Source organism: Miscanthus floridulus, chromosome 16 (assembly GCF_019320115.1).
Source record: "Miscanthus floridulus cultivar M001 chromosome 16, ASM1932011v1, whole genome shotgun sequence".
Taxonomy (NCBI): domain Eukaryota; kingdom Viridiplantae; phylum Streptophyta; class Magnoliopsida; order Poales; family Poaceae; genus Miscanthus; species Miscanthus floridulus.
The window spans coordinates 93,074,499-93,091,368 of NC_089595.1; the positions used below are offsets into that span (position 1 = coordinate 93,074,499).

Genomic DNA, 16,870 nt, shown 5'->3' on the forward strand with positions numbered 1-16,870 from the left:
TAGAACAGAGATGATCTTCCTCATGATGTCCACATCATCTAGCTTTAATAATCCTATTGAATGGAGCTCATTGATAATTAGATTCAATCGAGAATACAAATCATGAACAAGCTCATCATCATTTATAGCAAAGGAATCATAATTTTGCTTAGCTAGACAATGTTTTTGCTCACGGACATTACTTGTGCCATTATGGAGCTCTTGGAGTTTTAACCGAATTTCATGTGCCATATTTAAGGTGAACACTTGGTTAAACATATCCATGCTAAATGATTCAAACAAGCAATTCTTAGCTCTAGCATTAAAATGCATTTCTTTTTCGTCACTCTTTGTGGGCTTTTCAAGATTCTTAATGGGTTTCATCCCATCACGAGTGACTCTCCATACACCTAAATCAACCACCTCAAGGTGGTAAGCCATTCTAGCTTTATAGTAGAGAAAGTTAGTGCCATCAAATTATGGAGGCCTAGCGGTATCCATCCCAACCACTCTACAATAGCGTCGGCTCGACGGCGGTTAAGTCAAAGGTCCAAATATGAGCGAACCGGCTCTAATACCAATTGAAGGGACCGTGACGCCTAAGAGGGGGGGTGAATTAGGCAACTTAAAATTCTAACTCTAAACTATGGCCTCTTTTCCTTACCCTAGCAAAACCTATGCAATAGATAAACTATCTAGATGTGCAACTATGGTTTTGCTAGTGTATTGCTATATCTACCGCAAACGTAGTACAGTAATCAATGTAAATGCAGAAGCTAAAGAGCAAGATAGAGATATGCAAACTCCCATCGATGACTCCGGTATTTTTACCGAGGTATCGAGAAGCGCGTAAACTTCCCCCTAGTCCTCGTTGAAGCCCCTCGCAAGGAATCCCTTGCAAAGGCCAAGCTCCTGGTCGGGTAACTCTGTGGATAGCCTCAGGCCTTCCCCACGCGCAAGTAGGTCTCCGATGTGCCTCTCGGCAAGCCTCTCCCAGATGCTTCCCGCCGTCTTCACTATCAAGCTTTCGGCCAAAATGCCACGGGCCTTGTTCCCTTTGGTACACGGTGGCGGCCACACCACAAACACGGTTGGTGTGATCTCGCAAGACTTCAAGCCCCTCCGATGTACAACACTTGTGCTCGCAAGCACGGGTTGGCAAGAGGTATGCAAACCTCACTAAACACTAGGCATACACCTAGAGCAAGCGCATAAGCGGTGGTCTAATCAACCTAAGCACTTCGCAAAGCACTTATGCTAATCACCTAATAAAACACTAAGCACTATGCATATGGAGATCACTAAAGTGGTGTACAAGCACCCTTGGTATGTTTCCTCAGCTCCACACACTAACCAAATGGCCGATTGGGGGTTGTATTTATAAGCCTCACTGAGAAAGTAGCCGTTGGGGTCGGATTCCCATGAAACTGCTACTGACCGGATGCTTAATCGTCCTGACCGGACGCGTCCGATCGTCCTGACCATTGAGCCAGCAATATACTGATCGGACGCTGGCCAGCGTCCGGTCGCAGATTTGCCGCTCTGGAACCTTACTATAATCGATCGGACACTGCTGTCCTGCGTCTGGTCAGTTGCCGCCAGCGTTCGGTCCAGTGTCTGGTCGCCTATCTACTGAGCCACTCGCCCAGCGTCCGGTCGCAGCGTCCGGTTGCTTGTCCAGCGTCCGGTCCTGCATTTGGTCACCACAGTGAGCTCATTTCTTCGCGATCTTACATACGGCTTGGTTCCAATCTTCATGCTTAGACTTTGCTTGATCTCTTAGGTCTTCTCTTGTGCTCCTAAGGTCTTGCTTGAGGTGTTGATCATCGAATCATCATATCGCCTTCGTCCAAGTTACGTCTTGCACCCTATTAAGCTATAAAACAAACACTTATAAATTCATTAGTCCAATTTGGTTGTGTTGGTCATCAAATACCAAAATCCAAAGTAAATGGGCCAAGGGTCCATTTTCCATACAAAAGTGAATCTGATCTTCTATACGTTATCATGAGGCTTTTCGTTCCTTACGAATAATGCAAGACTTTCTTTACCAATTCTAGTGTTCTGTTCCAAGATTGCTCTGAAATCTGCCAAGTAACCTGGTAACAAATACCAAGTCAGGGCATGTACATACCTGAGCATATTGCAAGCTTCCAACAGCTGAAGCATATGGAACCGTTTTTATTTGATCGATCTCATACTGGTTCCTGGGGCATTGAAAATCCACATATCTGTCGCCCTTGACTATAGGAGCAGGTGAGGGACTACATTTGTGCATACTGAATTTCTTTAAGATCTTTTTTTATGTATGCCTTTTATGACAGTCCTAATACCCCTTTACTTCTATCTTGGTGAATCTCGATACCTAGAATGAATGAAGCTTCACCAAGATTTTTCATATCAAATTTTGAGGATAAAAACTTCTTTGTCTCCAGTAGTAGACTGACATCACTACTAGCAAGTAAGATATCATCCACATACAGGACAAGAAAGAAAAACTTTTCATTCTTAAACTTTACATAGACATAATTGTCCTCTACATTCTCTTTAAATCCAAAATTTCTTATTGTTTGATCGAACTTCAAGTACCACTATCTTGAAGCTTGTTTTAATCCATAAATGGATTTCTTTAGGTGGCATCCCATTTGTTCTTTTCCTTCCATGACAAAACCTTTCGGTTGTGCCATGTAAATATTTTCCTCTAATTCCCCGTTGAGAAATGTCGTCTTTACATTCATCTGATGTAATTCTAAATCATAATGTGCCACTAATGTCATTATGATTCTGAAGGAATCCTTATATGAGACTGGAGAAAAGGTCTCATTGTAATCAATCCCTTCTCTTTGCGTAAAGCCTTTTGCCATAAGTCGCGCTTTATATCTCTCTATATTTCCTTGAGAGTCAAGTTTTGTTTTGTAAACCCATTTATAGCCTACTGTTTTGGCTCCTTTAGAAATTATTTCCAAGTTCCATACTTTATTGGCATTCATAGATTTCATTTCATCTTCCATGGCCTTAAGCCACTTTGATGAATGATCACTTCTCATGGCTTCTTCAAATGAGGTGGGATCATTCTCCATTTAAAATTCCTCAGTGTTGTATACTTTATAGTCAGCAGAAATAGCTAATTTTCTAACTCTTTGAGTCCTTCTAGGGGCCTCCGCATTTGGCACATCTTCTGTTTGAGGCTATTGTTGCCCTCTTCATGTGTGGCAATAGGTTCTACAGGATCCTAAAGAATAGGTTCCTCATTGTCATTCATTGTTGCCACAGGCAGAATAACAACAAGTGCTGGCACCATAGTATCTTGCACTATCAATGCAGCGACAGTAAGTAGTGAGAAAAAATGGCTTATGAATTATCGGAGTGGGCGCATACACCCGCTTATCTTCAAGGTCAATTTCTTGAGCTACCATGCTCCCCCTCATCATTTCATCCTCTAGGAAGACAGCATGTCTCGTTTCCACAAACTTTGTATGTCTGTCTAGACAGTAGAAACAAAAACATTTTGACTTTTTTAGGTAGCCAATGAAATGGCAACTTACTATTTTGGGATCTAGTTTTCCAATGTTTGGGTTAAATACTTTAGCCTCAGTAGGACTCCCACATACACGTAAGTGGTTTAGTGAGGGTACTCTGTCTGTCCACAACTTATACTGTGTTTTGGGCACCGACTTACTTGGTACTTTATTGAGCCTATGAATGGTGGTTTTTAATGCCTTCATCCATAGGCTCAACGATAAGGTGGAGTAACTTATCATACTGCGTACCATGTCCATCAGGGTACGATTGTGTCTTTCAGCTACTTCATTCTGCTGAGGTTAGCCCAGTATAGAATATTGGGCTACTATGCTATTCTCCTGTAAGAACCTTGCAAAAGGTTCCGAAACTTTGTCATATGGGGTATGTCGACCATAGTACTCCCCTCACAGTCGGACATGACTATCTTAATCTTTAAATTGTGTTGGTTTTCAACTTCTGCCTTAAATATCTTACATTTATCCAATGTTTCTGTTCTTTCTTTGATTTGATAAATGTAGCCATAATGGGAGTAATCATCTGTGAATGTTATGAATGAATCATAACCATCCACACTCTTTATAGGAAACAGACCATAGATGTCTGTGTGAATAATCTGTAAATTTATGCGCTTTGTTTGGCATCTTTCTTAATTTTCTTTACTGTATTGTTCTAAATCTGAGAACTCTAATAGAGGAAGAATATCATTTTTAACTAGTCTTTCTATTCCCCCCCTCGAAACATGGCCTAAACGACAGTGCCATAATTTCAACGACACATCGTGAGCTCTCTTATGCCACCATTTCTAGAGTAACTCTCTGTCACCAGCTGCTTTATCAGCTGGGTAGCATATGTCTTTGAAGAGCCAGTGAACTGACTCTTTATTCTATTGAGGTACTCGGTGACCGTGTCACACTCTGGGATTGAGCCCACAATTACAGGCTCAACCGTGTTCTTTATCACAGCCAAATATTTCTTGTTGGTAGTGACTCACTTCCTATGCTCAAGGTCATAGAACATCTTTTAGAATTCAAAATCCCTCTCTTTAGTTGCTCAAGCGGCATTAGCCTCGTTTGTCTCCCTCACCGGTGCCACAGACTCTGTGGGACACGGTGAGGTGACTATCCAGTCCACCTCAACCAAGATGAAGGTCAAGTCAATCTTTTCTTAACATAAAAAATAACAATAATTGCATGCTTTGATTCCAACGTTGGTCAAAATTAAAACATACAACTATTCTTATACATTAATTCTACATCACCGTTGGGCAGAAATAGAATTAATGCATAAAATCATTAAAATTTACAACTGTTCTTATACACTATTTCTACGTCACCGTTGGGCAGAAATAGAATTAATGCATTAAATCATTAAAATTATGATATTGTTATTAACAACGTTGGTCAGAAAATAACAACATCATAATCATGTTAAAATCTCTTTTTCTCCAATTAAATATCACGTTGGTTCAAAATAACTGAAGAATAAACAATTTCTTTAGCAGCGGAAAACTAATTCAATTTAATGAATTTTGCCCATAGGACAAATCTCTTTTCTATTTTCTTTAAGCCATTAATCAATTTCCAGAAAATAAATATTTACTGGAAAAAAGAAAAAGGAAAACTGATTCATTTCCGTTACTGTCTTCGGCCCAACCGGCAAAGCGGCCCACGGCCCATGCCCCCGCGTGCGCTATCCTGTGCTCTCCCCTGCGCCCAAGCCGCAACCTGGGCCTGGGCCAGGAATGTGGCCCGGCGCTCGTGCCCGCTTGGGCCAAAAGCTGGCCCGGCCATTCGCAGCCGCTCGATCAAGATCGACGGCTCAGCTTCTTTCTCGTGCGAACAAAACAGTAGCCGAACGACGGCTCACCCAAAACCCTAGCTCAGTCTCACTCTTCACCGTCCCCTCCTCTCTCTTCGCTCTCTCACGCCGAGCCAGCGTTAGCGGCGGCGGCCACGGTGGCTGTCGGCGCTGGTGAGGAAGACAGCCACCGGACCAAGTCCGGCTCTCCCTCCTCCTCTCTTTCTCTTCGCCGCGCTCCTTTCTCCTCCCCTCAGCGCAGCCGCAGTGAGCGATCGGGAGACACAGTGGAGCATGGCGTCGTCACCGGCCCCCTCGCCGGCGTGCGCACTCCCCAACGGGTGAGCGCGCCGCCGGCGAGGGGACTAGCCGCAACGTCCTTGGACCGTTCGGCCTTCTTCTCGCGCGCCGACGAGACAACAACACGGTGCACGGCGAGGTAGGACCCTTCTCCTTCTTCCCCTTTCTCTTTTCTTCATCTATTTTTGGATCTTTTCCTCTGTTCTTCTTGGATTTCATCCGAATGCGGATCTAGGGTTAGGGTTTCGGGTTAGAGTTAGGGATTCGCTCTGTTCTTCCTCTTCTCGAATTGATTGCGGATTTAGGGTTTGGTTTTGAGTAGACTTGAAGCCGAGCCCTCCTTCTCTTCTTTCTTTCACCCAGTTAGGGTTATGGTTAGGAAAACCCTCTTTCTTCTCAGATCCGAACTAGATCTGATCGGTTCTCTACTTTCTTGTCTGTTTCTTCTTGGTTCTTTGCCGATTGGGGATTAGGGTTAGGGTTAGGGTTTCGTTAGGGTTAGGATTAACCTGATTCATTTTTCTTTTGGCTTGGGTTCGGTTGAACCCTCTGATCTTTTCTTGCCATGCGTCGACGAAGACGACGGTGCGGTATCTTTCCCCACGCGGTGGCGGTGGTGACCGGCGGTCAGTGACGCCTGCCACCCTTCTGTTCTCTTTTCTATTTTCTTTTACCCGGTTAGGGTTAGGGTTTCAATATGAAACGGATCGAACCCTTGTTTTTTCTTTTATTTCTTTTCAATGCTTTACCCCATACTAGATCTACACATAGGTAACCTTGGCTCTAGTACCATTGTTAGGAAGTTCTAAACTCTAGGTGTAGATCTAGTGGGTAAAGAACATCTGTTGGTGTACCTTGGTAGCTAGTGCGCCCGCAGCGACCGGAGATGAAGTGCAGACGCAGTTCCTACGGCGATGCGAGGTACAGCGTCCTGGTGGTGGCACTGCAGAGCGCGACGGCGGAGTCGGTGGGGCTTCCTGTCGCTGGTAGCACCCTTCTTTAGATCGGATTAGTGTTTCTCTATAGGTGGTTACGGCGGTTCCGGTCAACCTCGTAGTTCGAGCCCTAATCCCCACCTCTCTTTATATAGTGATATACGACAGGGGCACACCAACCATACTAGAGTTGGGCGCCCCCGATCAGGGCACAGATCCAAGAGCCTATTGGTGGAGATCAACTAACACGGAGCAGTACTGGGCATATGTGTACACATGCACAACCAATAATTTTGCACAAAATTCTTAGTTTAGTAGGCGTAATACACTTGTAAAATCGGCCCAGATCCGAATACAAATAGTCAAATGGCAGGAAGGGAAGAGAAGGGGGTGCGCATACCTGGTGGGTGCTCGTCGCCTCGCCGGCGAAGGACCCGACAAAGACCTGAGCACCTGGTGTAGGGCGGTAGCGGCGGTTGCCCAGTTATCACACGAGGGGTGAACAGGAGAAGAAAAGGAGAGCAGAGGTGAACGTGGTCCGGGGACCTTTGGTGCTCGTGCTCCGACGAGGGACGGGCGGGAGATGGAAGGATGGGAGGACCCGAACGGAGGAGGACGGACGCCCAGGCGCTGGATCTTGGCCTCCGTCGTGGCAAGCAAAAGTTGCGGGCAAAAAGCAACGTCAGGCGGAGTGCAAATCGCCAAATACTGCAGCTGCAGGCAAACTAATTCAGTTGTTAAACAAGCATATGTCCAGGTGACATTCAATTGTTTTGGTCTCGTCTGTCAACTGAATTTTTCTCATATATTTATATTATTTTCTAGCTAAATTTACACTGACTTATTAATATATTTACAATGACTTTTTTTGTGCAATTTTATTGTACATGGTGTAGTTTGAGGATAATAAAATATATGCTAAAATTTTTAGAAAAAAATTATAAATTATTTCTATGGATTCTAGATATCAGAGAAATATGTTAAATTATTCATAAATATCATCGAATTATTCAATAATTTCAGAAAAAAAAACGCAGCTAGGATGAGGACGGAGTACCTCGACTACGCCGTGGCCGTGGCCGACGAGTTTTGCGGCACGAGCTGGGCCATAAACGAGTTCAGCTGGACGTCAAATACGCCGGCCTCCAGATCCTCGCCGCCAAGGTATACATAGACACATCACTACTTGCTTGATCATTGTCATTAGGGTACGTTTAACATGAAGACAATGCAACAAATTAAATATGGTATTCAGATTACCAGATAACTAACAACTGACGTGCCTGCTACTAGTATGTGTAGTTACAAATGGCACGTAGCAGACACACGTCAGATCGACAAGGAATCTACCCTACGTGCAGCAGAGAATCCTGGTCGATCACAGAATTCGGTTGATAGAAGAGCCCAAATCACATATAACAATACTGAAACAAAAACAAATAAAAAATGGACTTTTTTTACCAAAAAAAAAAATCACATATCTGTTTCCTTCGTATGAACAGAAAAATACAATGACTCAAAAAAAATGGACTTTGGACATCACGTCACCACCACCCCCACCGCCCATCCTTCCTTGACAACCAACGGGCGAAACGTGTAACTTTCAAGCAGTGTTTGCACGATTGGTGACTTTGTACCCTTGTTCATCAATGGTTTTGATTTTTTTTTTAATTACTGTTCATAGAAGAATGCAACTATGAGATCGATGACGACTAAATTAGCTCGATTTAACTAAGTTTATAGTAAATAATATTATCATTTATGTCTCAAATAACTTTACTATGAAAATATATTATATAACTAATCTAATGATATTTATTTTGTATCAAAAAATATTTGTACTTTTTTATATAAACACAGTCGAAGTTTAAACTGTTTAACTTCCCAAAAGCGAAAATTTATATATTCTTTTGTGGACAGAGGAGTAAGCAACAGTTATTGAGAAGACATCGTTGGAACACGGAGACCGGACTTATTAGGATTACCTCGTTGTCAATAAATACATTGGTTAGAACAACTTCAGGGGTTTCCTATAATTAGCTTGTTAAATTAATAAGTTCAGCGAGTTAATAAAATAGGTATCAACTTTTTTTCTCTCTAATAGTTTTCTATATTAATTTTCTGAACGATTTTGTATCTGGAACTTTGAATTATAATTTACTCATGCATCCAAGTTACTATTTTCCAAGAAAAACACCAGATGGGGAGCAGATACGGATAGATGTATTGGTTAGAACAACTGCAGGTGTTTCGTATAATTAACTTGTTAAATTAATAAGTTTAGCGAGATAATAAAATAAGTAGCAACTTTAATTTGTTTTCCTCTCAATAGTCCTCTAATTTTCTCATGCATCCAAGTTACTCTGATTTTCCGAGAAAAACACCAGGTGGAGAGCGGATACGGAGTTCTTCTCGAATATTTAGCAACTTCTTTTATTTTTGAGAAGCTCTTTTACCAAACTGCTGAAGGTAATTTTTTTACTTTTTGCTAAAAAAGTAAATAAAGAGTTTTTCTACAAAACTCCTTGAGATGCCCGGATTAAAATAGCAATCGGGCCTTGCAAAGCTAAAGATTTGAAACTAAATGGCATGTTCCACTTTCATAACAAGGAACCTTATAGATTGAGCATCTCAAAAAGCATAGGCTTACTCAATCCGCTTCAGTAGCAGTTTTCTTCGTGACTCTCATTAGGATCGATCCATTGATGATAGAGAGAAATGGCTAATGCCCAGTAAGCGCGTCTCCAGCAAGAGGCTACGTGAGTTTTTTTCGTAGGTTGTACTGAGAACATGAAAAGAGAGTGTGCTAGGTCCACTAGCACACACAGGACACAGCTCGGGTGCTGTGCTCATGCACGTGTGTTAAGACAGACAAAGAACTAATATGTGAGCCATAATAATTTTTGAACTGTCAATATATAGATTGTCAGAGAGATATAATCTTTTAGCTGTCAAGGAGATGACACGTGGAGAGAATGAAGCTAGCATATTACTCTTAACTGTTGGAAGCGCCCTAATGGAGCTAGCCAATTCTATTGTGGTGCATATGCTTTTGCATGGACTTCCTGGCCAAACCTTCAAATCTTTTTTTATATAAACTTTTTTTTATGCAATTGCCTACATTGACGAAAAGAAAAGAAAATCTAACTTGTCAAACACAAATAACCGTCTTCACAATGTTGTTACCATGCTGATCCATTTTGCAGCCTAAACCCACAACAATATTCATCAAATGCACATTTCCACAGAAAGCAATATACAGGACAACGAAGAGCATCGTCAACTCTCTTCTCTCTCTTCAAAGACTAATAACAGCTGAAGTGTAGTTTGCGCCATATAGTTGCCTGACTTCTCTGAAGACGACTGGCTAACCCTCTTCGTCCACAACAATGGTCGCGCCCGAGCCAATTCCAAGCTCCATGAGAGAGGCCGTGTCCTCCTCAAGAAGTTGTGGTAGAGGGCATCCCTGTTCCAGTAAATACAGTAATCAACATACACGACTTTATGCATGAAAGGTACAGCTCCAGATCTTTTCAATAGGTATACGAGACAATAATGGTACACGATACAGTTACAATTCATACCTCTTCTTCGACAAACAGTCTCACTTTTATGTCCTTCAGTTTAAAGAAGCTTTCGCACAAAGATTTTAACTTCCCGATCTGTAAACGTAGGAGTCTGAACATTATTTCATCTAGATACATGGAAGAACAAGCAAGGGTCATTGAATTACTAGGATCGCAACTTTTACTAGTCAGCAGTCAAATTAACATATCAATTGTTGCTAAGAGATAGCTCGAATAAAAATCAGGAAATCATGTCCCACGGTCATTGCACTGCAATATACAACTAAAACCTCCCATGTAGTACCAACAACCCGGTAAATAAGGATAACTATGTAGTACCAACAAGTACTCACAGTTGCTGTAGCAGGCAGTTTCTTTGTCAGTGGTTGCTTTTCACCCATTGATGGCCCCACACATTTCAATGTAACACCTGCATGCAACGTAAAAAAAATCCAGTTCTTTCAGCTGATCCATTAACTGTGTAAATCTTGTCAAGATTAAAGTTCAAGATCAGTACTTATAAGACCAGAAGCCATCTTTTGTGGCCCCGATGTGCTTGAAGTTGGTTTCTCATCTTCAATACCATAAAAGGACTTCAGTTCAGCAAATCTGCATCAAATTTGTTTCTACCTCTATAAGTATGATTAACAATCTTACCATTAGTGATGCAACTATCAAGTACATGTCAGAAGTGAATAAAACTGATAGATGAAAGCTAGCCATAAAACCCTTAATTATTCTGCATTGCATATCCCATAGGCTATTCATGCCAGCTGCAGCTCTCGTGGTTAGAGATAATCACTGAATTATCATGATACACAGCATCATTGATGTTGATTCCATTGAATTTTGAATGGATGTGTTATGTCGTGGCTAATGATGGTCTTCAGTGCAATAACTGAATTTGATCATTTAAGCAACAGATTAGTGGTGGCAAAAACACACCAAACACTGAAGCCAAACCAAACATATATCCTCAGTTTTCAGTTCAGCTGTAGTTTCTTGCAACATAAATGATGAAGAAAGCTAGGCTGATGCCACCTCGACATGAAGGCCAAGGCCCATTTGTTGTCCTCCGTGGTCTGATGGTGGCAACAAATGGCACCTATCTCTTGTAGCCCCCTCATTCATTCTTCTCTCGTTCTCCCTCTAGAAGAAATGCAAGTGGTGCCATGGATATTCACCGATGCAGTGAACACAAAAATCGATTCCCACATTCCAGAAGGTTTCTCCCTCCTTCTGTTCTTCTGTATTACTCTACCCCCCTCTCGCTTGTGTGCTGCTTAGTCTGATTCTGTCCCTCTCATATCTAATAGTCAGGCATCGGAGGTGTGGCAGGGGTCAGCTAGCTTAAGATCCACTGATCCACTGGAGAGTTCAGGGTGTATGATTTGCCGGTGCTTCTGTTCTTCAGGAGCTTATCCTGAGGTCGCTTGCTCCAAGCCCTTAGTGGCCTAGTATGACAAGTTGATTATGGTCGGGTTTTTATTTTCTTTTTGCAGTGGCGTAGTGTGAGTGGGATGTGTTGGGAAGTTTTTTTTCTAGCCATCCCGTTTTTGTAAGTTTCCTTTGTTAATGAAATGACATGCAGCTCTCCTGCGTTGTTCAAGAAAGAAAAAATCAGTGGAAACCAAGAAGTCTCACTGAACTATTGTGCTTTTGTAAATTTCAGAAACCGAAATTTCTTTGCTTTGTTTTTCGAATGTCAGGGGCCAAAATTTCCAAAAACCAAAATAACAAAACCAAAAAAACTGAATGCCCACCTGGTCACCCCTAAAAAGAGTTATTCCCTCCATCCAGCATTCACAGGTGCAGTAGCTGTTGCATGCTTTGTTTCCCGTTGTGTGCACTCACTCTTTCCACATTTAGTTACGGCGACTCATTTACCCAGCCAGCACCGCGCGGACTAGTACTTGCTAGTTTGTTTCCAACTGCAAAGCTTTGCCCCTAATTATTACCACACATGCAATTGGATGGTGCGGCATGCAGGCCAGCAGCCAGTTTGCAAACCGAAGCTTTTTTGCGGCTGCGAGGAAAAGGATTAATGCGAGTTAATGATCTTGGTCTTGGTGAAAACTGTTTAAGCGCCTGTGAATACTGGATGGAGGGGGTATATTACAAAATCATGGATTGTTTCTTCTCTGGATCATATTGTGTCAGAATATACAAATTAAAAACATAAGAATGTGATAAATGCCACAAACTTACCTAGGGTGCAGCCGTTTGATCTCTTCTGGGTCACTTGATTCTATTTTTCCCATTACAAGGCGGACATATCTACAATGACATTGCTTGTATCAGAATTGCAGTGTGACTTCAAGAAAGGCAATTGAAGGGTCTTTTTTATTTTTATTTTTTAAAAAAACGAAAGACTGTAGTAGCATTTCCTCAGAGAACCAAAAGAAAACTCTGCAGTTCAGATAGAGGAAAAAAACATTTTAAAACTTCCATTAATACTGATCTGATATCCTGACTGACCATACCACAAAGAAACCTCATATGATCATATACTAGTTGCAACAATTTACAGATACAAAGGATCAACTCACCGTATTTCAGATTCCCTCCGTTCACGTGGGCTTATCTAGACATGGCAAGAAGGATTAAGGATGTCATACATCTGTACAGCGTATTGTACATTCTAAAAAAACACCCAGTGAGTTGGCATAAACCTCACTGCCATTTAGTATTCCAACTTTTCCAAGTCGAGCAACAAGCACAAAACGAGGAGCACCACCCTTGGCAGGATCAGCTATAGGATTATCAGAAAGCCTGACATCCTTCAAAAAACTAGAGATCAGTACGGTCATACCAATGTATTATAGATCAGCAACAAGATTCCAAACAACAAGAGTAGTTCACTGAAACCATCTCACCCTTAAACTTGGGAACAGATTAAGTGAATCCACTGAAGAAAAGTCATCTATGTCATTAGATCCTGGTGAAGTTAAAAAAAATATCAATATTAGCACAGTGTATTCAGGTTTTCTCCCATTTGAAAAGCAGGAAGCACTAGTGCAGTACTAAAGTTAAACAGAATCATGCTCAAATCTTGGGTTCTTTATATGGCAAAGATAACAAAATCTACTCCCCCCCCAACACACACACACACAGAAGGCATATACCTAACAAAAGAACTTGCAAATTTTCAAACAGCACAGCAGCTGCATCATCAAGAGGTCCATCTGGCAAAAGATTAGATGGATACTTGACATGCTTTAACCTGTTTTTGTTCAAATGGAGTTGTTCCAAACTGGAGAAACAAGGGAGAGAGATGATAAATATTCACAGTACCCAAATCAAATGCAGAAGTATCAATCAAATCAAGGGTGGAAACATTACTATTTCCATTTTTACCTTCTTAAGTAAGAAAGTTTCACAATTTCATCCCATGAATCAATATGATTATCTTCTAAATTTAGGAGCCGCAGTGTATTGAAAGCTTGTACAAATTTTCCATCTGGGGTCTAGATAAGAAAGCGAGATACAGTTAGATGTACAAAATATCATAATTTGTAATGTTGATGTACACCTTGCTGAAGCAAGAAAAACATGCGCTTGAAATGTTGGAAAGAATAATCCAAAAACACCTAGATGTGGTCTCTATTATCATCGGATGCACATGGAACTATGGAAGCTGTGGTATAAGAGGAAACACTAACCATGATCATATTGAACCTGTTTGACATCAGGTGGAGTTCACTGATACATGAAAAGGAAACTTTAATCTTTTCAATCTGTTATAAAGAAGTTAAAATGAGCTCACAGTGTGATTGGCAATGACTAACAACAAAAGCTTCAAAGTGGCAGCAATTGGGTATACCAGTTCCCATGTTACACCACAGTTGTTGAGAACAAGAATTTGGATATTCTCGAGCATTGGAGTTTCTGCAACATCATTCTCCATGGTATTGTTTGTCAAATTAAGAACTTCCAGGGATGCCAGTGCTTGACAAAGAGGGGATATAACCTGAGAGGGAACCAAAATGTTTAGAGACACAGCAAACGAACAAACAGTTAAACACAGAAGGACAGGGGATATACTGCAAACATTTGGTAGTACCACCAACAATGTTTCTCTTGTTGCTTTGATGTTATCATGTTATATAAAGCCACACCTATTATAAGTAGAGCAATTGAAATAACAAGAATCGTTCTGTGGGAATTCTTACTTGCCACTGTGAGAATAGATTTCCAGTTAAGTCAAGAAGTCTGAGATCTGGAACATGCAAAACAGTTTAATAAGTCCCTGAAGAAACAAATGGTAGCAGAACCATCAGCTCCAGTTGCTACACACATTATGGCTTATTTGCAATAAAAAAAAGCAGTAAAATGGACAGGATGGTGATAATTCATAAGACAGTATTTACTTGGAACCAAACTCTTTAGTTCACCCGGTGCTCCGATTGAGCTCACTCCCATGTACGAAACGGATGCACTGGTCAACTCATTGAAGTTGTTGAGCTTCTCCTGAACTTTGTCTGTGCCAACAAATTCAACCGAGACACGCTTCTGGCTTGTCGAGAAGACATACATCTCATCTGAACAAAGTGCGGCAAAGCATGTAATCAGGGTCATTACATAGGAAATTCAACAAAGTGCCATAATGTTTGCCCAAATATTTGTACCCCTTTGCTGAAAGGAACTGAGCATTGCCGGATCAAAGGAAATGTGAAGGCAGCAAATTCAGGGAGCCGTCGGTCGGCACGCGCTGCACTAACCCTGTTCCTCCTTGGTGAAGTCCTAAACGCGGTAGCGTAGGCGGAGCGCGTCCGGGAGCGGGATCCCTCCGTTGAGCGCGGTGGGGCGCGCGAAGGAGGCCGAGCACTCTCCCGTGGCGACGAAGTATCGGCGGCCAGCGAGCGAGCCGTCGTGCCGGCCACCAGCGCCATCGTCCCAGTCGACGCCGACCCAGTCTCCGGCGTGGCCCTCTACGGGGCCCAGGTAGCGCACCGTGCCTACGCGGCGGGGGTCGCCGGCTGCGTGCACGCGCTGACCCAGGCGGAAGGCGGCGGCGGCGCTGGACATGACTGAACGCCTTGGCAGCAACTTAAAAATATATTACAATTACAATTTTTTTTATATAGAACAAACAAATATGTCGGTGCATTGAAAAAAAAAACAATAACGTGTTATGTTTTTGTTTAATTTATTTCATGGTGATCGTCTAGTATAAGTTAATGTTGATAATAAATAATAATATTCTATTAAACCCCTATCGAATTAAAATACACCTCAATATATTTTTTTCTTCCATTGCAAAGCGCATAATTATTTAGATATAAATATATCATAACATTGTAGCTTTTTCATTCTATCCATGTGTTTCTACAACTCAATATCGACTTTTGTAGCTTTTTTGACGCATCTTATCAACCTCCATAATTTTTTTGTCGATGTATCAGGATTAGTCTGTCCGTCAATGATTATGACATGAGATTTCTTGATTTTTCACATGAAAGCCCTTGTCATGAATTACATAAATACATTTGTTTAAATTTCATTAGTCAATAATCTACCCAAGATTCCGGTTCATGAAATAATTAGTTGTACCATTGACTAATCTATATTTTAATAAAAATAAGCTTTGTTTCTTATCAAAACTATATCAGATGGTGTAAATCTTTCTGCTCAAAACTTAACGCGCAAACAAACATAATAAGTGTTGAAAAGTAGGGGTTATGCACCGAGGTTTGCCTTAGGTAGAAATCGGACAGCGGAACACACGGACATCCTCCTCATACTCCTTGGCCACCTCCACGTATTCCGGGTCTACCTTTGGCACGTTCTCGATCATCACCAAACCTATATGCATGCAACATATGCAAGGATGATTTAATACAGTGATGGCTGTGGGCCAACAAAAACCAGTTTGGAAAGCCTTGCCGACCAGTGTTCTCGAGGCCGCGTGGTTGCCGCAGGAACCAGAGTGAATTTCGAGAAGTAGCTTTACTCCCTCCTTTTGGGTGATGCATTTCTGTATTATCCCTTCCTTGACACTTTTCCTCATCAAGCTGACGTCCACCAGCATGTAAAGCTTGCTTCGACGAACTAGGCGTTCAGTTTCAGTCTTGTCGGCGGGTACCTCGGCGCTGGTGAGGTACTTGATGAATTGCTCCCTCCAGTCGGCGATCGGCGAAGGTACCGCAAGTACCAACTGCTCGGCAGGGGAAACCTCTTCGACTTCCTTATCTTCTTTGATGGATGGCGCCGGGAGATCTTGAACAAAGACCCCCAGCAGAATCGCGGCGCGAGAAGAGCCTAGCTTGGATAAGTGATCGGCAAGTTGATTTTGGTCATGTACCATATGGTGATACTCGATGCCATAGAATTTTTCTTCGAGCTTCCTAATTTCGGCGTAGTATGCATTCATCTTCTCGCTAGAACAGGACCAATCCTTGTTGAGCTGGTTGATAACCAACGCGGAGTCCCCGTACACCATGAGGTGTTTGACGCCGAGCTCGACGGCTATACGGAGACCATGGAGACACGCTTCGTATTCCGCGGCGTTGTTGGAGGCCAGAAAGTGTATCCGAAGAACATAGCGTAGCTTATCCTTGGTCGACGTAATGAACAGAATGCACGCACCAGCACCATTGATGTTAAGGGCACCATCGAAGTACATCACCCAGTGTTTGGGGCAAGTAGCGGCGATGGGCTCTTGGATCTCGGTCCATTCAGCGACGAAATCAGTGAGCGCCTATGACTTAATGCTAGGTCTGCTTCTAAATTTGATGGAATATGTGTCGAGCTCAACAACCCACTTAATGA

The 16,870-nt window shown here is 42.1% G+C and overlaps 1 protein-coding gene across 1 annotated transcript; it reads right to left on the reverse strand.

Moving 5' to 3' along the window:
• Positions 1-9,595: 9,595 nt before the first annotated feature.
• Positions 9,596-14,959, reverse strand: LOC136513778 (tubulin-folding cofactor E-like). The gene is made up of 15 exons (XM_066507745.1): positions 14,821-14,959; positions 14,470-14,640; positions 14,272-14,318; positions 13,923-14,069; positions 13,762-13,836; positions 13,457-13,566; positions 13,225-13,352; positions 12,976-13,037; positions 12,772-12,879; positions 12,649-12,683; positions 12,308-12,376; positions 10,617-10,708; positions 10,453-10,529; positions 10,118-10,195; positions 9,596-9,999 (listed from the first exon to the last, which is right to left on the reverse strand). Exons 2-15 carry the CDS (start codon positions 14,633-14,635, stop codon positions 9,901-9,903), a joined length of 1,293 nt encoding a protein of 430 aa, XP_066363842.1. The 5' UTR covers positions 14,636-14,640; positions 14,821-14,959; the 3' UTR covers positions 9,596-9,900.
• Between the last annotated feature and the right edge of the window lie 1,911 nt (positions 14,960-16,870).